Genomic DNA, 25,574 nt, shown 5'->3' with positions numbered 1-25,574 from the left:
TGGAAACAAGATGAGCAGCAGCATGACCTGCAAGAAGTGTGAGCAGCTGTCATGAGCGTGAGGAGGATTTATCTTTTCCTGCATCTAAGCAGGTTGACATATTTTTTTTTTTTTGTGAATCCCGATCCACCAGACATCGCTGAAGCATGCACTGATTATTTGGGGTATTTTTAGAAGGCGTAAATAATGGTGGAGGCATGCTTTGAATGTTCCTTCTAGCAACAGCAGAAATGCCAGCAGTTCACATCACGTGGCTGGTTAAACAAGATACATCTATTCTAGTCACATTTTCCCACCCAAACATGGCATCCAAGTGCCCTGCGGAGACCACGCGCTTCCTGGAGCCCGGCTCACGCTGGGCGCTGCGTGTTGGAAACTTAACCATTGGCAGCCTCTGCCCTTAGATTCTCTTGGTGTTAGTCCTTGGTCACAAAGTGACAGGACAGAAATTTAAGCCATCTTAGCTTCACAGGGAGACATCTGTGCTGGTGCATCTGAGTTGATCTTCGGGGGAAGGAACGAACAGGCTGCCCAGGGAAGCGGTGGAGTCGCCCTCCCTGGAGATACTTCACGGACACGAAGACGCGGTGCGTAGGGACGTGGTTGAGAGGGTAACCTGGCTGTGCTGGGTTAACAGACCGATAATCATGAAGGCCGTTTCCAATCAAAGCGATGATGTGATCAGAAGGGAAAATGTGGGGCAAAAAAAAAAACCAAAAACAAACCCTACCCTTGACAGCTGAAGTGACTTTTCCGAGTCACTTTTCTGGGTCTGAGGCTTTTTTTAAGAACACCATCCGCGGGCGGCTGGCTCGCGGTTGCAGAAGTCGCAGGGGGGCTCCAAAAAGCGGGCTGGAAAGGCGGGCACTGCCCGGCTCCGCCGCCACCTCCTCTCACCCCTCCGAGGGACAGCGCCCGGCCCGGCTCCCCGGGCTGGACAGCTCTCCCGGGCCGGACAGCTCTCCCGGGCCGGACAGCTCTCCCGGGCCGCCCCCCGAGCGGCACCGGCCGCCGCGCTGCCCGCGGGCCGCGGCCCCTCTCAGCGGCCCCGCCTCAGGCGCAGCCACGTCAGCGGGCGTTAGGGCCGAGCCCCCCAACCTCCCTCCGCCCGCGGTTCCCGCCGTCCCGCCCGCCGCCGCTCCCCTCGCACGGCGTTGGGCCGCAGCCGCCGCCGCCCCCTCGGCCCAGCCCGCCGCACGCCCCCCGCTCCGCTCCCCCGCCTCTGGCTCCGCGCAGCGCGAAGATGGCGGCGTACAAATTCCTCCTGCCGCCGCTCGGCCGCCGCATCCTCCTTCCCGCCGTGCGGGCGCGGGGCGCCGGGGCTGAGGTAAGGCGGGGCGGCGGCGGGGGGAGCCGGAGCCCGGCGGCGTCGTTCCGCCGCGCCTGCTCCGCGTCTCCCTGCCCGCCGGGCCTGCTGCTGCCGCCGCGCCCTCCGGGCCGGCGGTGACCTTGGCGGGAGACCCGCCGCGCCGGGGCGGCCGCAGCGCGGGGCGCGATGTCTCGCCCGGGCGGGCGAGCCGGGCAGGGCCGGGCGGCCGGAGCCCCGGGGAGAAGCGGACACCCTGCTGCCCCCAGGGGTGGTCCCGCGGGGAAGCGGTGGGCTTTGTGCTGTGTCTGCCTGTGAACGGGAGGGTCTTCGGCCCGAGGGAGGCCCGCGTGGAGGGGGGAGCAGCCCCGGCCCTGGCGATGGGTCGAGATGCGGTGACCTTGGGGAACGGGTCCTGGAGGTTTGCCTTGAGGTTTAGTTGTTTTTTTTTTTTTTTTTTTTTCCCGCCTCATTTTCGCTGCAGCTGAAATGGCAGCACAGTGAGAGCGTGTTAGGGTGTGTTTCAGCCCTGCGGGCACCACGCCGGGTTCTAGAGGCAGGCTGCGGGTGTCGGCAGGGAGGGTCCTGCCAGGGAATCCCGGCTCACTCGCTTGCTGCCCTCGTCCTGGGGCACCTTCCACCCAGCCTCACTGGCCTGATGGTTTCCTGCCCACGTGTAACCACAGTCAAGTTCATTTTTTGTCTACTCAGCCGGAATTGTTTCTGTGGCTTTGTTTTTGTTGGAAGACCACATCTGTTCTCCTAATGCCCTTGTCTACCCTTCCTGACGTCTTTATGGACAAATAATAATAGCTCTTTCAGTCTTTGTTTTGCTCAGTTAAATTTGGCTCTTCTATAACACTTAACTTCAGTTTTGTTGATCATTCTTCAGAGCTCGTCCCCATGTTACTTCACTCTTAAACCTGGGCTGCTGGGATTGCAGCCAGCTCCTCAGGTGTTTGCTTGCTGCCCTGGTGTGCAGGGGAGGGTGGCTGGGCCCCCTGGCTCCCTGCAAGCCCGTTGCTCTCAAACAGCAGAAGGAGTGACAACGGGACAGGAAAGAACATGTTCACTACAGAAAGGCAGGTACTCCCCTTAGAGACATCCAACCTAGGAAGGCACACAGATGTAACACAGGCTGCTCAGTTGTTCCTCACTGTTACAGGCAGTTGGGGAGGTTAAGGAGAAGTTAGCATGTGATCTGTTTAAAATATTTTCCTATGTGTGGGGACACACGGACACAGCAGTAGCCTGGCCTCCCTCCAACCCTGGCTCTTGTGCCTGCCCTGTTGTACAGGAGCTCCTGAGACTGCCCCCACTTAATACTCACTATGTCACTTGCTTACTTAATGTGACCAGAAGAGACACTCTCTGCAGTCTTACTGATGCTAAGAAAAAAGTATTTCTGAAGGAAACAGTTGTGGTGTAATTGAGCATGGGGAAGTGTCCTTTTCTCACCTGGCACTGTTCCCTATAACCCATGTACTGCATTTTTTTAAACTTTTTTTTTTTTTTTTTAACCCGTCAAAGCAGATGAACATCAGCATTTCTACTGAGAAGGAGATAAACCTCTATTGAGAAAGGTTTTAGTAATATTCAGCATAAACTCTTGCAGCCTTAATTTTCGAAATAAGGCAATTTGTGTAACCTTGAAACTGAGCCAAAAAATAGCGTCCTGCTTATAACTGGATCTTAGGGCAACTCTTTAGGGAAGAGTGTGTAGATTAGCTTGTTTATTATTTAGTCATTCTTTCCTAGTTTAAAATTTCTCTCAGTTTTACTACTCAAAGTGGGAGCACCAGTAGGTAGTATTATAACTTCCAAATACTGTGCATTTATGGAGATTGTGTCAATGCCTTTATATAATTATAAAGCTACTATATAATGCTTTTTATTCATTCACTTGTTTATTTTAATGTTGTTCCAGATTTGTGGATGCTATTTTTCTACCAGCTGTCATCGCAACACCAAATTTTATACTGATCCTGTTGAAGCTGTAAAAGATATACCCAATGGGGCAACTATACTTGTTGGTGGTAAATATTTAATTTTTTTTATTGATGCAATCAATTCTCTGTTAATGAGATACTTTTTACTGTTTCACCATGTTTATTTGTGTATTAACTAATCTGAGAAACTATGTACTTGTATGGGTATTTTAAACAAGTTTTTTCCTACTCAGCTATTGGGGGGCTGATTCTTTCAGTGAGAAAGCCCCGTTTGCTTCTTAGGAGAGGGAAAAAGCCTTAGAAAAATAATTAGTGGGTTTTTTTTCCCTGTTAGTGTTAGCCTTTACCTGTGCCAGTTTGAATGCAGAAAATCCACTTTGGCTTTTTCAAGTTAGCATTGTTATTTCAGATGGCAAAGAAGTAAAATTTTAATGGTAGGATTCTGTGTTCTCTATCTGCTGTCGCTGGGTCTCTGTGACCATGACCAGATCACCTAACCTGTTTCTGGCTGTAGATAGTGAAGATAACTCTTACCTACGTTACACTGAATGGTTGTGTGTAGCATATTGAGAATAGTAAGAAGTTACCGTACTGACTTTAACTGTGACTTGAGCTTTTGAATATTCTAGATGATTTCCACGATTTTGTGCTGTTCAATCTACAGAAAGAAAAACAGTATCTCTATATAGGAGGTTATAGGTAATTTTCAGTATTGAGGAAGTAATTAATGTAATGATGTAAAACATGAGAGGCTTTGCTGGAGATGTGTAATGCAAAATACCTCCTACAAAGAATCACTGTATTTTTTTAGTGATGGTTGGAACAAAAGAAGATCTGAGGCTACTTGGTTGAGAAGACAATGGCAGTAGTTGTAGTTTCAGAGCCTGGCCTAAGACTTAGGTGCCTCAAATGTGGCGTAGTGTTTAATTTTAGGTGTACTAGGTTTTTGCATAATAGGTAAGGGTGTGAGGCACCTCAGCATGGGTGGAGATGTCTGTTACTGTGCTTGCAGATACACATCTTCCTGGGAGTGTTAAGATTCCTTGATTTTTATCACCTAATTATAGGCTAAGATGCATGGGAGAACTCCTTGCTCCTGCTATTTGACAGTGTTATGTGCAGCAAAGAACAGAAGGTTCGTTGGGTAGAAAGGAGGAATAATGGATATAGTGGTTAGGACACACACCAGGAGAGCCAAGCTCCTGGAACCCTTCTAAAAGGCCATGTCTGTGTGAGCAGACCTCTGATAGTTAAATGGCCTTCATCCAAACTGGGAACTATCTAGTGGCTGGGAGATTCCAGTACTAAGATACAACTCTTTCCAGAAGTAGTGGTTTATTTAGTCAACTGAATAGCATGTTCCACTCAGGAAAGATTTTTAATTAAACAGTGCATGTCTGATTAGTATGTGTTTTTTCAAACACTTGTTAAATATTTAAATTTATTTTATTTTATATAGGTTTTGGATTGTGTGGGATTCCTGAAAACCTCATTGGGGGTTTACTGAAGACTGGAGTAAAGGGAATAACAGCAGTCAGTAATAATGCGGGGTAGGTATTCATGTATCTCTGGTTTAATAAGTACAGACTAAATATTTCATTCCTATGAAGTGGCTGACATGTATGAAAAAGTCTTGCTTTTCATCATAAGAGTTTTCATATGAACCATACAGCTTTGTTTGGAAGTTGTATTTTAAATGAGCCCAGAAAATACAGTACTGTTTGTGTATCAGCTTTGTCAGGGATTTGTTTTAAACTACAATTTGATGCTTTCTGAACTCCTTATTGTGATACTATTTCTTTAGAAAAACACAACACAAAACCAATGGAGGATTTTTATTATGACAAAATTGAGAGGCTCTTTAATGACTCTTGAAATTTTTTATTTACTTTTTTAAATGGTTCCCATTAAGAAGTTAATGGGGGCTTGACAGTCAGAATAACTTGTTTTACATATAATGGTTCAGCTTCTCATTATGGACAATTTTTACACAAACTGTTTGTTGTAGTAGACTCCACAATACGTAATGATGTTCATAAGGAGAAGTAACTACAGCATTTCTGTTGAAACACATTGGTAAAATAGAAATGAAATTGAATACAAGTATTTATATGCAGGATATAATGACTTGTATTTGAAATCAGCCTGGTCAATAAGACTGATGCTCTGTTCCTTCGTAGTTCCAACAGTAGTGTTGGACCAGTAGCATCTGCAGGTGATTCAGTTGCTTATTTTATTAAATGGCATCACCTTCAGCAACTTAATTCCAGTAGAATTTAGTTCGTTGTAGGTGTAAAGATTATTGGGAGGCTCATGTCTCCTAGTGGCATTGTACTTTCTTTAGCAAATTTTCTTTTGATTAAGGAGCTTATCCTAAGCTCTGTTGTCTTGTAAAATAAGGAGTCTTCTCACAGCTAGATGTATTGGGGTTACACACCCCAGATGGTAAGTAAGATAGTTTGTGAGCATTCTTTCCATTTTGTGTTAAAAAATGTTGCTTACTTACAGCGAATGTTAATTTTATGATACTATATTTTCTGTGAACTTTTTAATGCTGTATTTGTAGTTAATAATGAGAGTGTTTCATGTAGCTTTACTATTGCTTGCAATTATTAGCCCTTACTTTGGGCTGGAAGTTTCCCATCTGTTCTGCAAAAGCCCAGCCTTTATGCAATGGCAGGCCAAGAGCTGTAGGGGGAAAAACAATCACTGGGAAACTGTTTTCTTCTGTACCTATGTTATAAGAGAGAGACAAGGTTATGTGAACCATAAGGGTTGTTTGGGTATAAAGAACCTTGTTCTTCATACACAATGAAAGCAGATGTCAAACCTTGCTCCTTCACTTCCTCTAGCCTTGCCAAGAAGGTAGTTACGTGGGATTTATCTAATAATGCTTTGTGCTATTTTCAAGCTGCATCATTACATATCCTGTATACTTCACTCATAGTTTTGTATCCCAGTCTGTTTTGGTTTTAACCTGTGTTAAAGGTTAAAACCAGAATAACACTCAAAAGACACAGGTTTAGTTTATATAGTCCATCTTCTGACGCTCAAGTTCACAGTATTTTGATCTTAATTTTGTTTCAGTCCTTCATGATTGCCATGGCACATTCATGGGTAACAGATAAAATTTGTAGTGGTATTTGGCACACACACAGTCAGACTGAAGCTCCATAGCTTTCTCTTGCGGAAAACAATTTCTGCTGGATGGTCTAAAGGAGAGAGAAAAAGACAGAATTTTGAGTGGAAAGATCAATCACTTAGAGTAGAGATGATCGCTTTCCTCATACTCTTTTTGTGAATGACATGTATATGTAGATAGAGGGATTACAAAGATACATCTCTGAGAGGGAGGTGAGGGTTTGAATGTAAGGAAAAGTGAAAAGAGAAGCATTGTGGAATAGAACGGAGAAGATAACATTTACTTTGAAAGTAAATTAATAAAATGCAGTTTAATCAATTGTTTCTCTTTAATGTATGACTATTATGTGGAACTATGTCTACTATAGATGGTAGGGATAGGAACCAGGTTGAAGCACAGATGCAAATTTGGAATTGTGATCACAGTGATTGGTACCGTTTAAGCATCTGCTAATACCATGTCAAAAAGTATAGAGATAGCAAGTATTGCAATACTAATAAATGGAGTTGAAAACAGAAGTAGCACAGCAATCATGTTCCCTGTAGCAGTGGTATTCAAAGGTGTAATGTTCCTATAATCTCAGGATGTCAGGTACTTTGTTGGGATGAGTAATTTGCCCCTTTACAAGATGCCTCTGAATGAATTGTGTTTTGCTTTGGCACTGTTGTGCTGTAGTTGATGCCCCGCTGTGTTTCTTCTTCCTGACTGCACCTGGCTCCTCTTCTCCAGTTCTACCAGCAAACAGGAGGTAATTGGTTGTGGTTAGATTTTCTCAACTTGCAGTGGGGTTAGCATCCAACTTTTGATTGGAGCAGGGAAGGAGCCAAGTATGTAGGCAGGCAACCTATTCATGTCTTTCAGTATCCATGAACCACAAAATGTGTTACAGAGCTATCTGTTTATAACTAGAATAGCAGCAGTAGAGACAGCACTTGACTTGCATCCAGGGAAAAGCAGCGATTAGGAAGTCCTGAAGCATTCTTACCAACTCTGTTTTAGCTGGAAAGAATCACAGAATCATGGAATGGTTTGGGTTGGAAAGGATGGACCTTAAAGACCATCTGCCCTGCCATGAGCAGGGGCACCTTCCATTAGAAAGTCCAGCAAAGCCTAGAAATACTTGGGGGTGTCTGGAAACAGCTTTAAAGGAGTAGGATGTTCAGAAGTTCACACCCTCCCGTTCTGTGCTGCAGCGTAATACGGAGGAGGTTCCTCCTGCATCCCGCAAATCCTTGGTCTAATCACATTGCTGGCAGGTACAGTCCTTTGAAAGGCCAGCCAAGGAGAGCTTGTACAGTAAGTAGCATGTGTGGTGTTCTTAGGTACCCTTGGTTAGAAAAATCATACTGCAGAACTTAATGTCTGCTGCTGCACACTATGCTGGTGTGTGCCCTGTGTGCTAACTAGTGAAATGACCCCTTTAAAGGTAGTTACTCTTTCACCAAGCTAAACAAGGCAAAGTGTTTGAAAGGGAAGCAGTACAAATATCCAGTATCTCCAGTATTTACACATTTTGCTGCAGGGGAAACTGGAGCTTGTGAACTGGTGTGATAGTGAAAGATACCACGGTGAGCGGGTGTGCTTCTAAAATGCAACCTCTTTCACCTTGCTTTATAACTAATTTTGCAATAATTGTTCATATTTTAAGTATTTTTTTACACTGTGGTATTATAAGCCCTTTAAGTTTAGACATTTCTGTCTCAGTAAGCTACTAAAAATCCATTTTACTAAATTTTGCTGCATTATTGTTTAAAATTGGTTTGCTCCACAAATGTCAGTTATGAGTAGTATACAGTACCTTACTGCACATGGCTGTTTTTTCATGTGTTTGTGACTTTGTGGTGTCTTGTTGCATGCTGATTTTAATTTACAGTGGATTTTGGCATTTCAGGTCAGCTTATGATAAGACTTCTCTAATACAGGCTACCAGACCTTCAAATCTGTGTTGCAACAAAAACTTTGTTGAACTTAGAGTAAAAATAGAGACATCACAGTTAATACCTTAATTACCAATCACCGGGGTGACCATCTAAAAGGAGATTGAAAGCATGCTGTCAGATTATCAGAGATTCAGACCAACTGCTTAAAAGGCATTACAAGCTTTTTGAACCTTTAGTCTCTGTGCTCTTTTTTGAAGATGTTATTTTTAAGTTACAGTGTTATGCATTAGTAAAGAAAATAGCTTTGAGATAGAATTTGAACTGTTGGTCGTGATGCCTGCCTGCACTGTTACTTAGTTCTGTTGAATATAATGCTGTTGTTTTCCTGATAGGCTATTTGCAGTTGCAAATCTCCAGATAAGGCATTACTCTGTGACATCAGTTGGAGTGGTAAACTTAGTTCATACCATATCCTAAAGTACGAAAAGTATTTTTGTGTTCTTTAAATAGTTTTAATTTAGGGCAGGATTGACAAAATGTTATGTATATACATTTTTGTTATGTCAATTTTCAGTCATTACTTTGAGCTGTATGTTTCTATCAAAACCTAACTGTGTCATCTTTGCCACAGGCTCCCTGTTTGTTTTTGCATATGTAAATCCCATGGCTTAACTTACTTATATTACTTACAGAAATTGAAAAGATATTAAAAATTGTAAAAAATACCATGAGATGGAAGTTGCATCCCAAATTCACAGGAAGTTGAGGAGTTTTTCACATAGTATAAAGTGTGAAGTGGTTTTAATGGCATGGATTTTACAATCCCTTGATTCAGAGAGCTAAAATGTAAGTGAAAAAGTCTGTTAGAGGCTGGGAAGAAAGCTCGTGTGAATACAAAGATGTCATCAAGGTGAGAGTGGCAGAGCACTGGAACAGGATGCCCAGAGAGGTTGTGGAGTCTCCTTCACTGGAGACCTTCAAAACCCACCTGGATGTGTTCCTGTGTGATGTGCTCTGGGTGATCCTGCTCTGGCAGGGGGGTTGGACTAGATGGTCTTTCGAGGTCCCTTCCAACCCCTAGGATTCTGTGATTCTGTGATGGTCAGAGTTATCTTCCCTTTTTGTGTGACATTTTTCTAGATGCATGAGAAATTCTTTAAACATCCCAAATTAAATTTATTTTCAGAAATCAAATACAAGGTCACCAATTACTCTTACCTCTCTTGGTGGAGAGATAAGAGTGGAGTTAGATAAAGTCTTGCACATGGCAAGTTTTCAAAATAATGAGGCAGGATATATAAGATACTCTCAGTTGATACATGTTACCTTTTCTTTTTTACAATAATCTCCATTCTTTCTAAAGAATCTAATCAGATACTTTATTACACCTGTTAAATTGGTGACACTGTGTGGTATGCAAATCTCTTGAAAATCTGACCAGGTCATCTTGCTAATTTTAGTGTGAAGGTTATTTAGGATTTTGGCAGGGCGAATTGGACTAAACTTTGCACTACATGGAACTGTTGAGAAATCAGTTCTGCACATGACTTTCTGGTTGTGATTACAAATGAAGAAGACAAGATAGGTATAGAATGTGTGTAGAGGAACTGTGCCAACTGTGTTTTAGAAAAGCCACAATAAAAGCTAAACCTAACTTTAATCCAGGAGTCTTCTGAAGTATGATGCATTCATGATGAAACTGGAGTATTGGATTAAGTCTATACCATATAACATCACTGATGGAAAAATATGGTACAATTTTAAAGTTCTGAATTGAATTGTTTTAGTTGTTATAATAAAACCACAGTATGTCGTTTCATAGCAGAAGGAAATGTGGAAAGAGGACACCAGAGAGTAAGGTTTGAGAGCTGCACGTTACCATTTACCTGGAACGCAACATCAGCATGTTGCCTTTTACTATGACCAGTATACTTGAGGTATGTGGTCTAGATCTGGCTAGGAGTCGTCTTTGTCTAATTTTTTTTCATTAGAGAAGGTAGACATTAGTTTTTGACAGGAAGGTTTTGTAGGTCTGAGCAGGTCAAAACAATAGGAAGGAATGTGTTGCTAGACAACGAGACATCCTTAATTGTGATTACTTTTTCTCATCCACATCAGCAGAATGGGGACCTTAGATCACTTAACATTCTTGAGCGCCAGGTTCGATCTCCTTTTCTGTATATGTTTTATGTATTCTGTTAATTCAGATTTCATCTGGTTACAGAATGGGGAAAATTCTAGAGATGTTAACAGTTCTGAGAGCAAAATAATGCTTTCTCTGTCTAGTACTGAAGTATTTTTGCCCTCTTCTGACAACATGCATAACAACTGCATCAACTTCCACCATGCCTTTTTCCTTCCTATCTAAGGCAACACGTCTTTATTGCACTCACCTTTGTTTAAATTTGTGAATGACTGAACCCAGCTTTTAAAATAGGTGTACAGGATGTGTTCTTTCCATGCACTTAGTAAAGGATCTTTTTTTTTTTATGGTTATTACTTCATAGGAAGGTCATTGCCTGCAAGACAGATGTTTTACGGGTAACAGTTTCAGCATAAACATACTTCAGGCTGAAAAGTTCAAAGAAATTTTTGCACCTAACAAAAAAAAGCAAACACAAACCTCAAAGAAAACAGCAAAATGTTGTAAGGGAGAAACAAGCAAGTAGCATAAGCAATGTTGTCTTGAAAGAGTTTTCCCTAAGCCAGAAATGATTTTTTTTGTTTGGGTTTTTTGTTTGTTTGTTTTGTTAATGTTTTTTTCTGGGATAGAAGGAACTAAGAGCAAAAGGTCGGGAGAGTAGGAGTGAGAACAGCATTTTCATTGCTGTGCAAAGTGCTGGGTTCTTGGGACATTAAAATCTAAGAAAAAAACATAGGAAATGTATAATAGGCTGAAGTGGTCACAATGAGTTTTTGGAGGGATGTGAAAGGGAAACTGATGTTCATGGAAAGTGAAGGGCTTATTTTAGTTGGAAAACTGAACACAGACTGCATCCTTAAAAAAGGTGGACAGTGCTGCATACCTTTTAGGACATTTGCATATAAAATAACAAATGAGTAACAGGAATTGGGTTTTGTGACACTGCTTTGTAAATGAAATGCAGGAATTGAAGTTATTTTGTGTTATCAGGCAGGAAGAACCTTTTTGTGCATGACTTTCTGAACACAGAATTCCTTCTGTCTTTGTGCTAGAGGAATGAGGTTGTATGACCAGTGTACTTGGTGACTGATCCTCACATCAATTTTATTTTTTAATAAATTGACTGCCTTCGAGGTGAGGAGAAAGAGTGACTTAGGAAATGGGGACCAACTTGGGATGAATGTGACAAGAGAATGATTTTGTGTGATTTCCTATTGAATTTCTATAGGGAACTTTCTAACTACAAAATTTTGTTTGAGAGAAGACATGTTCCTGTAGCAGACAAAGGAATCAAGTGTGTCTGTATCAGATCGTGCATGGGATCCTGCAGGATGATGTGCAAAATGCTGTTAAGGCTATGGTTGGACTTGGTGATCTCAGGAGTCCTTTCCAACCATGGCTATTCTGTGAATTCTGTGATTCTGTGTGACAGTGTACTCCCGTCCAGCTTCTGAGACTATATGAGGAAGGATTACAGATTTTAGTGAAATAAGGCAGAAATTCCTTTAGCCATCTAATGCAAAATCTGCTGTTGACCCCCTCTGTTGCTATGCCTTTCTGATGTGAACATGCACTTGGAATTTTATCTGCATGCAGAAATCTTGTGTCTGCCTGTTCCTGTTTGATAGTTTGCAAGTTTTGCAGTGTCAAGAGCAGTGTTAACCACCTGAATGACACAGATAAGTAGCAAACTCTGGTTTGTAAGCGGTTCAAGCTGCCCCTGCTGGTTTTTGCACTACAAAGCACTGCACAGTTCTGTTAAACTTCTGTACTTTTGCTACACCATAAGTACTCCAGTGAGACAAACCCATTAAACTGTCGTCAAATATTGGCTGACCTATTACTTTTGCTTATTACCTTTTATAGTAAGAGGTCAGGTTTTGATGGTTTTCTTGTGAGAGAGGTTGTCCTGCTTTGAGTTACTCTATACAGGAAATTCTGGCATTTGTATTTTTACTCCTTTTTTTTCATCCCTTCCTTTGCCCACAAGACTCCTCCTACTCTACTGTTAGTTTCAAACTGCTGCTTTTTTTTCCTGTGGGGATTTAGAAATATACGTTGTTTCCAGGCAGCACACCTTTTATTTTCCAGGATTTGGCACTGCAACGCTTTTAGTATTGCATCAGCATTAGATTCTTTTTTATGGTCTTTAGAGGATGTAGAATTAATTCAGAAAACTAGATCAGAGAAGCTTGTTTCATTTCCTGTCATGCAGTTTCCAAAAGGCCTGAGTATACATAGAGGTGGGCTGTCTTCCTAAAATAGTCCTAACCTCAAAGTAGTTCTCATTATCCTTGCAGTCAGGAAGTCTTTCTGACTGCACAACTGTCTATGCATGCAGCAATTGTGAGTATTGTAGGAGAAGGCAAAGAGCTGGTGCTGGTAATGCTCTGCTCAGCTCCTGTCCCTTCACATGCAGTACTGCAGCACATACTGTGGGATATCAGTGCTGGCAAGAGGACAGTGGTGCTGTTTGTAAAAGTAGGTTCATCATTACTACTTTTATATTTGAAAATGAGTACTGTACAATAGACTTTTTTTAGTCTGACCTTTTGAAAAGATGCTAGGAGGTTGCAGCTGGCATGTGTGATGTGATCCTGAATTAGTGGGGTATTATATTAGTGGGGTACATTAAATGAGGTTTGTGGCTCAGTGGATTCTTTCCTCTGATCTACACTGATTATTGTGCAAAACAAATACGTCTCATCTCACTCAGCATACGATATGATTAGATACGATACTCAGCATCATATCTTGATTTCTGACTTATTGGATTTTTTCCCTTTTCTGAGTAAGATAGTATTTTTTGTATGGAGTGTACAGGTTTGTAATACAGTCCTTAGATGTTCTTTTTTTTCCCCCCATCACTTAATAAGAAAGTGAATTATTATTAAAATAAAATTTAAATACAACTGCTCTCTTACTTGATATACAAACCAATATGATATATGTGAATCTGCCTTTCTCCTTGAGCTACTAATCAATCACTTGCCCTTTTCCTGGGGAGCAAGAGTTTAAACAAAAACTATGTTTTGGTTCACTCAAAGCCAGGTTATGCTGTGTGTCACTTTTTATTAGTTAGAAAGGAGTAGATTATTTCTAAAGGTACAAATATATAAAATAACACCACTTGTTAAGCTGGTATTTGTAGCTGTTAAATGCAAAAAGTCTTTAAAGTGCAGTTTGGGTTGTATTCAGTACCTAGAAAGAGATAAGGTCTGAGCACTGAACTCCTAAATTTTAATTGCAGCATTGATGTTTTCCCTTCTAAAAGCTGGAATTTTATTTTTGTCTCCAGTTACTGATGTCTAACGTGAGGGGAGATAACTTTGTTCTGTCTGAAGTCACTGAGGTTTATCAAGTGCTTTCAATACAACAAAACTCTGTTATAAATGCTCAGTATTGTCTGCTTTTTTCTATACAGTGTTGACAATTTTGGACTTGGTCTTCTGCTTCAGACTAAGCAGATAAAACGCATGGTGTCATCATATGTTGGAGAGAACGCGGAATTTGAACGCCAGTATTTATCTGGTGAGCTTGAAGTTGAGCTTACACCGCAGGTAAGGGACCAGGAGACTGTTTCTTTTAATCTAAAATACTGAGTAAGATAATGCTGAAGTGCTCTTACAAAATTATTTTGCAATCCATCTGTTTTGCCTGTGTGCAGATATGTGGTAAAGATACATGGGACTTGCTGTTTTAGGATCACTGGGCTGTAGGCTGCAACTAGTCTGTTAAGGACTGACTGGTGGCATTGCTTTTATGGCTTGTTATATGATGTTCATTTTGAGTATATGTGTATATATATATATATACATATATATATATATATGTATATATATATATATATACACATACGTATACATATGTATACACACACACACATTTTATTGTACAATGTATGGTTTTTTGGTAGCTCCTCCCAGATTGTAGAAAATCCCATGAAATATGCTCACTAGTGTGGCCCCTGTAAGCAGGAGAAAATCAGGGAGTTAAGAGTTCTTGTATTGGTGGCAGCTTGTGTGCGCCTTTTGTGATGTTGCGTGTGCAGTGTCTGCCCTCTAGTGGGGTAGGAACCAAATGAGGGGTTTCAGTTTGTTGTGAAACACAGCTCTTTCGGGCTTGTTCTTTAAATCTTAACTATATTAATCTCAGCATAGTGTTACGAACCAATATTTACAACGTTAATTTTGGCACCATACTTTTAGCTACCTTAGCACTGCCAATCTACCTAAATAGCCTCAATGCAATGAGATCCTAAAATCATGAGGATCAGTCACATACTATAGAGATCCAGTTTTGTGATATTAGGACTTAAAGCCTACAGCTTATTAGTGTGTGACATTTCCAAAGGTGGCACATAACCTTTGGGCTTTAAAAAGCTATTGGTTGAAGCTTCTGGGAAAAGCAACAGTCTTAAATTATGGAGAAGAGAGTCTTAGGTTCCATCTCTTCCATCCCTCTTAGGTTATCTATTAGAATCCCAGAAATGGGCAGAAGAACTCCTTTTATACCCTGTCAGTTGACATGGAAGTAACCAGGCACTTGTCTCATATTTCAGAAGCCCCAGATCTCACCTTTCTGTCACCTCACAATTAGTTTTTTCCGTCTTCCTGATTGATGCTGTGTGCTTTCATCTGAAAGACCTTCAAACTCCTTAGATGTGATTGGCTTTGTGGACTGCACAGACAAGCTATATAGATCCAGCATGCAAATATTGAGTCTGCAGTGTCCTATGCAAAAACAGTAAGGTGAATTAATAACTTGTTGGAAAATGCAGAGATTTTAAACATTTATGTCAATATAAAATAGCCTTTTTTGAAAATGCTCTTGAAGTTTGGTACGAGTTTACGCAATACAGATGACTGTTGTGTCCTTCTTGTTGATGTGGAAATGCTAAGGCTGCTTGGAAGACAGGACTTTGTATCATTGCATGGTTTGCACCTGCCTCTTCCCACTGTTTTTTAAACCTACCATAAGTCATAACATTTCTTGCAGGACAACTGGGGAAAATGCAACCTGTGTTTTGGATGCTGTCAAGCTAGATAATTGACCATGATGGTCTTGTCTTCTTTGAGTGCTGAAAAATACCAAGGAAATTTGGGGAAGGACTCCAATGGAAAGCAGGCAGACAAGTCTTTGGCAATAAGCTCATAATTAAGGTTGCTGAGGAATTTGGGCTGTTAATAGCCGTGGTACAGCTGGACATAGACCAGAGTGCAGATGAGGTGATCAGATAGAGTATAAATGCTGTTCAGTCAGCTTCTTGGTATTCTTAGCACGGGCCACCCAGACCACAGGACTCCTTCCTCTCTTGATCTGCTGTGTGTGGCTGTTTCAACTTGGAGTAAGGTTTCTAAAGATGTTAGAGAATGAAACATTAATATGTAGGGCTTTTTATAAAAGAAAAACCTTCTAGTATATGTAGCCAGGTCGGAAGGAGAAAAAGAACTCTACTTTTCTCAGAATAATGAACTGGAGAACAAGCTGAAGGAGAGGAGGCAAAGAAAAATGCTGGAGTTTGCAAGTTGACTGTGAGTTGTGTGATGATGTGCTCTTGAGCAATTTATGGCCATTTGTGAAACTTTTCTTACCGTATCCATTAACACAGGAAGGATAGGGAGGAAGATGTAGATATGATGATTGGCCAAGTTCGGAAGGAAATGCTTCAAGTGACAGGATATAAAAAGCAGTTCATGCAAGCCATTCGTGAAAGTTTTATTTGTTCTTCCCAAGTGACTAGTTCTTAAATGTGTTTTCCCATAGGGTACACTGGCTGAACGTATTAGAGCAGGAGGAGCAGGAATCCCAGCATTTTACACCAGTACTGGCTATGGGACGCTGGTGCAGGAAGGGGGTGCACCTATCAAATACAACACAGATGGCACCATTGCCATTGCTAGCCAGCCAAGAGAGGTAAGATGTCAGTATGTTACTGGAAGCTTTCTGCTTTGAAAATGAGAATTATAATGTATTTCTGAGATGAACAGTAGTGTAACCACCTCCTGGCAAAGTTTAACCTCGGTATCTTGAATTAACAGGATGGCTGTGTTAACAGACGTGATGGTTTTCCTCCCACGCTCATTTCTGTCCTCTGTGATGCATTAGAAAAGTTTTTACAGCTTTTGGGTGACTTAGCGTCAAGAACTGTTCCAAGTGAAAACTTAACTTGCTGAGTTACTCTTCAGTGAACAGTTCTCTGACCAGGTTCACTGTGTATTCATACAAAACCCTGAACTAGGCCACTGCAGTGCACAGTACAGATCAAGATAAACTTCCTATTAGTGGGGCAGTTACTCCTTAAATACTGTGGTATGGCATAAGCAGCGGTGCAGCTTTACATGAAGCTTTAGCATTAGAAGAGATGGGAAGTTTCCTGTTAAACAGGGAGAAGCTCAGTTGTCACAAACTCTCAGATATCCTTTCACAGGACTGAAAAACTGACTTCTGGTATCATTTTGTCATGCTTCCTACACCTCTCTGAAATTCTAAATAGTTCTCAAGTAGTATTTGTGCATACTCTAACCTTGTACATTATTAAGAGAAATGCTGTTCCATGTTTCTGTATAATAGAATTAAAATACTAGCTGTTTGTCAGTTACATGTTCTGGCTTCAGGCACAATGTCATTACAAATATTCATCATAAATGCAGATAAAACCAAATGGAAGTTCAGCCTGTCAGGTTATGTATTTGAGTATTCTGTCTCAAATTCACTTCATTTTAGATTTGGTGTTTCTGGTGGTGGGTGTTGATAGTGAACTTTTTCAACAGTTCTGGTATACGTGCCAGAAAAAACATTTCTAATTCCAGTAGATGGAGCAGCAGGAATGTGGATCTAATGCTCAAAACAGAGACACTGTGATAAAACCAGGGTTTACAGCCTTTCTGTGTTGTATGTCCTTTCTGTTATTATACAGTTGAGCTACAGGTTTTCAGACAAAAATTTATGTAGTATAAAAAAGCTAAACATAATAGTTGTAACATTTACGCCATAAGATAAATGCTACATGGGATACCTGTTTGAAGAGATCTACATCTTAACAGTATACTTGTTTCTGTAGGTGCGAGAGTTTGATGGCCGTCATTTTATTCTGGAGAAGTCAATTACAGGAGATTTTGCTCTTGTGAAGGCATGGAAGGCTGATCGTGCAGGAAACATCATTTTCAGGTATGACTTGTTTATCAGTGAGAAAAGATTGTTTAATGGTTTAGATAATGAAAGAGAAAGAGAATCCTGTTTCATGTCTGTTCGCAAAATAATATTTTACTAATTTTACTTCCTTTCATATTGCCTTTCCCTACTGTCCAATTTTACTGCTATAAAAAAGAAAATGAAATTCTGCTTTCTAATTACTTTTGAGAATCCAAACATAGCTGAGAAATAAAACACTGGTTGTTAAAGTGAGACACAGCAGACTAAAGTCACTATAACTGTGGAGAAGTGTAGTGACATTCTGTTCATGTAAATTTTTGTGTTAGTTTGGGTCTTTTTCACTGTACAATTGAAGGCAGACCCAAGAAGTGCAGGTTCTTGTATGTTGGAAGAGAAGGGAGCTGAGTCAGTCTCCTGGACAGTCACTGATGAGAAAACTTGATTCTGTCCCCAGAAAGGTGTGTTTAAAATCAATTTGATCTATGTGGTATAGGGAGAGGCATCATATGAACTGAGACATCTTCTGTAGTGAAAAATTTGGGTGTTGCACTACTGGTAACATCATTTATTTGAGTTGCTATGTTTGTGTTCTGATTTGTCCTGAACTGAAGCAAGAGAGGTTTGCTTAAGTTTAACGTCTAGTGTTTATATGTTTGTTTTATGGCTATCGGATGAAGAGGTAAGTGATATGGTAATCAACTGCAGTTTACTACAAAAAAATAGTGAGTAATGCAGTCTATGTATATTGAAACGAAGAGCTGAAAAAGCAACTGAAAAATAGGTGGATAAAACAATACTGATAAAGTAATGCTTTTGTTTGTGTGTATATATACACATGTATTCATGTAATTTGTTATATATATCTTGTAGATATAATAATAGTATTCACTTAAAGTACTTGAATATTACTTTTTTTAACCGAACTCTTGACATCCTGGCTTGCCCACTAGCAAGACAAGATGGTTTCTGATTGAAAACTCAGCTTCCCTGTGTGTGTGCACATTAATTTGATGGATACTTTCCTTAGGCTCTGGGACCTGGAGTACAGGAAAAAGTCTTTCCCCTTGAGCCTGTCTTTCCTTGATCTTGAGCTTCTCCTTCCTGTGCTTTCACATTGTATTTATCTACTGGTGTTTGCTTACCTCTGAAAAATTCCTCTATTCTCCACAGAAACAGACTGGTTGCATTCTCCCTTTTTCCTGCTCTTCTTTTGTGTCCAGTAGTCTCTCTTTATGTCTTTCCCTCTCCTTCCTGTTCCTTTCAGAAATAATCTGATTTTGTTCGCTAAGGTATGCCGAGATAGACATAAACTCTGTGTTTACGCACATCTGCTACCACTTTCACAGCAGTGTGGTACTGTTAATAGTATGTTCACCATGTCTCTGGTATCTGTGGAACCAACAGGAATGGAGTGTCTTCTCAAGTGTTAATCACCCTCAAGCTATGAGCTTTCTTAAATCCAAAGGATGTACTTTAGGTGGACATACCTGGACCACAGACCAGCATGAGTTGTTATTTTTTCTATTCTCATACATGAAGGTATACTGTTTTCTTAGGGATCTGGAATGGCACCAGCTCCTTTATAAAGTAATTTTTAAACAGGGTTTTCTGCATCATACTTTTTTTCCCCTAGCTCTTTTGTTCCATACGACATGGTGTGTCTACTTTTCTTCCAGGCATCTTTAAGCTGAGTGGACTCTTCTGCGCCACAGCTTTTGCTTGGTATGTCTGGCTCAAGAGATGGTAATTCATAGGTATTGTGCCCTATTACCAAGACAAATAACCCCAGGTTCCCTCAACCATAACAAAATATAATGCCACCTTGTTCCTGTGGTAGCTAAAAGGAGGCATATGAGGGTGTTTTGCTTTGTTAGTCTGATGCGGGTACTAGTTCTGCTTATTAGGGACAGAGTGTCACCACATCTTAAGCTCCATTGGACCTTTTCTTATTAGTGGCAGCAGCAGGGAGCATCTCTGCTTTTGTAGATACTCTACCTCCTTTGGTTCTCTTCCCTTTTCATCTGATACCATTCTGCTTTAGAATTGCCCTAGCCCAGTATACTTTCACTTTACAAGCGGAGGTGTGATTTGATGGCCTGTGAAAGTACACTCTTAACAAAGGAACAGAGACATTGAAAGGATAACCTGAGTCAGGGCCCCTGCTCTCACAGACAGTCATGTCAGGTCATCTCTTCATGCTTCAGGTGGTTCTGCAATACATAAATTCCGCTCATATCTGAGGTTTCCCATAATTTCTGCACCATTAGGTATGTAGTCAATGTAGTTAATTGGTTTAGTCTAGTATGAACTAGTTTGCTGTCTTTGCCTTTGGGAAGCAAGCTGTTGTCATACCATTGGATCAACTTAGAAATCCACAGCTGTAACAATGGACTTGGCAGAGGTTGCTGAGTCTAGGTCTCCAGAAAGCTATCTTAAAATAAAAAGGCAGACTTGGCTAACTAGTTTCCAGTTTTCATTATAAAAACTTGAACATTATTCTGTGTTGGAAAATACGTGTAGTGTTCTGGTTTTTATTTTTCTGGCTGATGTGTTCTTTAGAAAGAAGACTTTTGATCTTGTAAAGACCTTTGCTTCTGAAACAACTTTACTAATCCAAGCCATTCTAAATTGCATAAGCTTTTATAAACAGCGCCAAAATCATGTCACTGAATCACAGAATCACAGAATTACTGAGGCTGGAGAAGACCTCTGACGTCAAGTCCAGCCTGTTACCTAACACCACCACATCCTCTGTCCTTTAACTCTTCTTAATTTGATGTCAAAATGGTTTTTTTATAACTTTTTGCCCTGTATAAAAATAATTTTAGATCAGTTTATTTTACTGAAGGATGAGCAACTACCATCTTGAGAAAGTCTTTCGCTCAGAAAAGTAGTTGCTTGGGATGAAACACTGAATTGTCTTTTTCACGTCTGCCTTCCTCATCTGTATCCATCCCCTCTGCTATTTTAATTCAGCTTTTGTAATGTTTTTCTTCTCGTTTTCTGCTCTACCTAGTTTAGCTTACTTTGCCCTAAATCACTACTAACTAGTATTATAGTAATGCTCTAAGAGAAGACTACTAATTCATTTTTTTTATGGTTTCTTCTTCTTACATCATGTTTACACAGAGAACACCTACAGACAAATGACACTGTCCCTTCTGCAGCCTCTATTAGAGGCTTGGCAGATACTGTGTATTGCCAATCAAACAGGGTTTCCCGAAGATGCATGTCTTTGGGTATAGTTTTAGTACTCGGGCGTTTCCATTCCCTACCGTTCCCCAAAGCCACGAGGTGGCAGCAGCCTCCCAAAGTTCAGTGTATCACTAAGCAGGGTCATCGTACAAAAGGGTGATGAAGAGTGTAGAAGTTGGGAAATAATGTTGGTCAGAAAAAAAAAAAAAAAAGCTTCTGTGGAATGTGGGCGGGAGAAAGGAGCTTTTGACTTGTTTTGAACCCTAGTTTCATAAATTTTGTTGAAAAATTTGAATTAATTTTACTTTTTAAAGAGAAAAATGCTGAGAAGGTATCAGTGGAACACCACTAAAATATGTCAGTGCCACACAGTTTTGTTTGCTTTCTGAAAATACAGAGAGGGGCTGACACAGGTCACTTATTTTTCCAGCACTGTTGTACATGTCATGTGTTACTTTTTTTCCCTAGAAGTTCTTTTTTCCTGTTTCAGAAATACTGCGTGAGAGTACTTTGGATGAAGGCCAGAGTCTTGCAGTGAGTGCCAGAACTAGCACAGCTTTTTTAATCTAGGGAATTGGATTAGATTTACTGCTGTGCCATTGAAACTCCTAGTATGAATTATGAAGGCATATGTGAGCTTGTTAGGCCTCAGGTTGCCCACCCTGTGGAGATTAATTTCATTCTTTGTGCAGTGCAATAATGGGAAGTTACATTGTAAAAAGCCCAATGCGCTGCTCTCTTGCATCTAATAAATGAACATATCAGTACCCTACCCAGTTTCAATTAAACAGTGTGTTAATTAAGAGTCAGAAGAGCTGTAAAAACAAATTTACAATGTAGCAAAATAAGATCTCATTTCATATGCATCTCACACAATTCTGTAATACTTTTTCTTCCCCTCTATATTTTATTTGTCTTCTAGCTATTTGGAATAAAGATTGGTGCTGTTTATCTTACAAAGACTTTCTGCATACTATTACAGCTTTTAGTATTCATTAATTCTATTTTATTTCACAGGAAAACTGCAAGAAACTTCAACCAACCTATGTGCAAAGCTGCCAAGACAACTGTGGTCGAGGTAGGAAATTGAAACATACTATTTATATATATGCTATACCCCTATACTCAACAAACCTTCCTGTTTTGAATGGGATTATGGGGACAGGGTTCTCCTTTTCCTGACTCATTGGGGGATTTAATGCCATTTCATAACCTGTCTCCTTGGATTGCCTACTCCTAACACTATGCTTTGTTTTACTGATTAGTTCACCATAGTTCCTCAGTTTACTGTTCAGGACTTCATGTCCTGTTTATTATTGAGCAGGAATTCATGTTCACTGTGATGAGACTTTGAAAGGGAAACACAGCTACAGCCTTCAGATTTATTGAACAATGTAATATGGAAATGAAAGAAGAAACTGAAGGCTTAGGCTGTGCTTGAGAAGATTCACAGAAGAGCAAAACTTCCTTAGGATAAGTGCATAACATCATAAAACCAGCACAATTGTGGTCTCTAAAATATAAAGTTACCTATATATGAGGCTGAAATGAGATACAGACTTTTGGTTATGCTTTGAGAAGCAGGATGGACTGGATGATCTCGAAGTTTCTTCCAATCTTTTTGTCCTTTTTTCTTGTTGTCTAAAACAATAATGTTTTAAAAAATGGAGCGACGTACATTGGAAATACTCTGAGACTGGAGAGCTGCTAAGGCATAGCAATATCTGAAAGACAGACTGCTCTGTTAGTTTTTTCATCACCCTCTAGTAAGTCATACAAAAATGCCTAAGAAAAGCTGAGTATAATTTGACAGTAAGATCAAGACAAACTGTTCTAGAGTATTTCTAATAATTTCTAAATGGAGGAGGCTTGTGTTTCTTCAGGGTTTTTCTTTTGCTTTCTTTTGTTTTTTGTTGAGGGAGTGATTTTTGTTTGGTTTGATTATTTTGGTATAATCTTATCTGGAAAATGTATTAGTTACATAATCCTCTCTGGGGAATACATTTTGAAACTTATTTCTTTGCGTTTCACAAAGCTATGGCAAAAATTACCATAGAATTTGTGACATGACTTACAGTGACAATTCAGCAACAGAACATGAATTTTCACAGTTGGTTTTCAGGAAAGGTTTAAAATATTTTTCCATTTAAAAATGAAATAATCTTCATTCCCTTTCCTTCATTCCACTTGTCCTTCATTCTTCATTCAGTCTGGTATTCGGAGAATTTATGTAAATCAAAGCCTTCTACCTACATTTCATCTCGTTCTTTCTTTCTGCTCTTTTGTCCATGTGTGATAAGGGTAGAATTTTCTTGTCAGTGAGAAGCAATTATGTGACATCCTTCTTGCTAGAATTCCATATAACAGAGTTTAGTAGATCTGCTGTGAACTGTCTCTACTGTGAGTCTAGTTGCGTTTTTAATGCCATTTAAAAACTGACAAGCTTTTTGCAAGATAGCACGTTAATGTTTCTTTACAACTTCAGGTTTTCATGAACGAATTAATGAGGGAAGAGGCATAAGTAGAAATTAGGACAAACATATTTTGAGCCGAATGCAATGCCTTATTGGCTTAACTTGTGTTTTTCTTCCAAGGTGGAGTTGAGAATGTTGTGTTTGGATTTAAGAGTTCAAACCGAAAGAGCTGGAAGGAGAAATTTCAGTATGGCTTCTAGTATAGTCTCAGTACTGGGCATTTTCAGCCTGAGCTGTCTAGAGATAATCACTAGGGCACTGAGGCAACTGAAGAGTTTTGCCTGACTTGTTAGTGAACACTGTTGAAGGCTGAAAGGTAAAATTCTCAATCCTACATACAAGAAGGAAAAGAAAGTTTGTGTATGGTAGTAATTTGGATACTCTCTTGGCAGCAGGGATTTCTGAATTCTGGTATCTATTCCCAGCTCTGTTCCCGTTTTTCTCTCACTGACCATTTAACTTAATGCAGACATGCATTCCTAAAATAGAGGTTGAAGCCATCCCTGCTGGTTTCTTTAAAACTAGCTTTGTACCTGTTATGCTTTTAGACACTGCCAACACCTGCTTATCTAGCACGAAGCATCAAGCTGAGTCAGGTAACTGGCAAAAATCAGAGGCATATTCCTCTGTGTTCCTGATTTTTCAGTTGCTGAATTTTTTCCTTTAATGCTGTAAGTACACAGAAAAAGGGAGTTGTTCCTCATAACTCCTCTGAGTTATTTATTTCCCTTTTCTGCTTACTGGTTTCATGCAGTCCTGTAGAAGCAATCTCTTTTTCAGAAACAGAACTTAATTTGTTAAACCTCACATTAGAAGGATGTGTCCTAGGCCATTCACTTATGTCTCTTAAGCTCAGTAAGCGCATTCAGTCAGAGTATAACTTGAATTTTGGAAGACAGGTTTAATCATAAAGTTATGCTGCCTTGTTGCAAACAAAACAAGAGATGGAAAAGCCATCCTTCTGTCTGTGTTTGTTCCAGTGGTTAATCATCCTCACTGGTATAAATTTTTTATTGTAATTAGTTTGGCTTTAGGTTCCATCCAGTGCTTTTACTCCCTTCTGCTAGATTAAAAACCTTTCTGAAGCTGGCATTTCCTTCCCACTGAGTGACTTCTCAGGGCTGTTGATATGATGAACAGATTGAGGTCTTAATGATTCTAACTATGAAACATTTTCTTCAGCTCTCATATCTTTTCTATGTCCATATCCTTCTCACTCTGTTTTTTCTGAAACTTCATAAATGTGACCACCTGGAGTGTCTTCAGCATTGTAACACTGCTGCCACTAAGGTCACCTGAAAAGCAGAGTTACTCTTTAGCCCAGCTGCTTCTTTCTTTGCATACCTGTACTCTTTGATGATCATTATACAGGGGTTCCTAAACATTAGTTGCTTACACCGTATCGAGCCTTTTCTGACGTATGTTAGGAAAAGTGTAATCAGTGTTTTCTAAGATGCATTCTCTAAGTATGACAGATATTTCTTGATCACATATGTCTAACTTAACATTTTGTTATGAAACATGGCATGTTTTAATAGACCCAGTGTTGGTCTCTTCTCCCAAGTAACTAGTGATAGGACAGGAGGAGATGGGTTCAAGTTGTGCCAGGGGAGGTTTAGGTGGGATATTAGAAAATACTTCTTTACTGAAAGAGTGTTGAGGCATTGGAAAGGGCTGCCTAGGGAGGTGGAGAAGTCACCATCCCTGGAGGTGTTCAAGAAGCATTCAGATGTGGTGCTTCAGGATATAGTTTAGTGGTTGTGGTAGCTGGATTATAGTTGGACCTGATGATCTTGAAGGTCTTTTCCAACCTTAATGATTCTATGATTCTGTGATCTCTCCTGTGAGGAAAAACTGGGAATGTGGTTGATCAAAGGAGCTTACATGCTTTCAGCACACACAGGAATTAACCAACATTCAGGTAGTTTTCCTGAAGCCTCTTGATTGCCAGGGGGAGAGAAGAGAAGGAGAAGGGAATGCAGTTGAAAAGAACCTACAACTATGATCTAGTCTAACTGCCTGACCATTTTAGGGCTGACCAAAAGTTACTTACTTTGCACTGAAGGCTGTGGGGAGACCTTCCAGTAGCCTTCCAGTGCCTGAAGAGGTCCTGCAGGAAGCTGGGCAGGGATTTTTTTATAAAGGCATAGAGTGCTAGAACAAGGGATAATGGCTTTAAGCTGGAAAAGAGGATATTTAGGCTAGACATTAGGAAGAAATTCTTTAGTATGCAGGTAGTGAAACAGTGGGCTGTGTTGACCAGAGAAGTTGTGGCTGCCCCATCCTTGGACATGTTCAAGGCCAGATTGGATGGGGATTGGAGAACCTGA

The 25,574-nt window shown here is 40.3% G+C and overlaps 1 protein-coding gene across 1 annotated transcript in view; it reads left to right on the top strand.

Moving 5' to 3' along the window:
- The first annotated feature begins 1,133 nt into the window (after positions 1-1,133).
- The window catches only part of OXCT1 (3-oxoacid CoA-transferase 1), a 78,126-nt gene continuing 53,685 nt past the window's right edge, over positions 1,134-25,574 (top strand). Inside the window, exons 1-7 of the mRNA XM_051643604.1 lie at positions 1,134-1,327; positions 3,234-3,342; positions 4,715-4,805; positions 13,845-13,980; positions 16,187-16,336; positions 17,484-17,590; positions 21,788-21,848. Coding sequence (XP_051499564.1) covers positions 1,244-1,327; positions 3,234-3,342; positions 4,715-4,805; positions 13,845-13,980; positions 16,187-16,336; positions 17,484-17,590; positions 21,788-21,848 — 738 coding nt within the window. The 5' untranslated portion in view covers positions 1,134-1,243. The remainder of the gene's footprint in view (positions 1,328-3,233; positions 3,343-4,714; positions 4,806-13,844; positions 13,981-16,186; positions 16,337-17,483; positions 17,591-21,787; positions 21,849-25,574) is intronic.

The sequence above is a fragment of the Apus apus genome, chromosome Z (assembly GCF_020740795.1).
Source record: "Apus apus isolate bApuApu2 chromosome Z, bApuApu2.pri.cur, whole genome shotgun sequence".
Lineage (NCBI taxonomy): Eukaryota > Metazoa > Chordata > Aves > Apodiformes > Apodidae > Apus > Apus apus.
The sequence above is the reverse complement of the archived record's forward strand: the minus strand, read 5'-3'. Positions and strand labels throughout refer to the sequence as shown.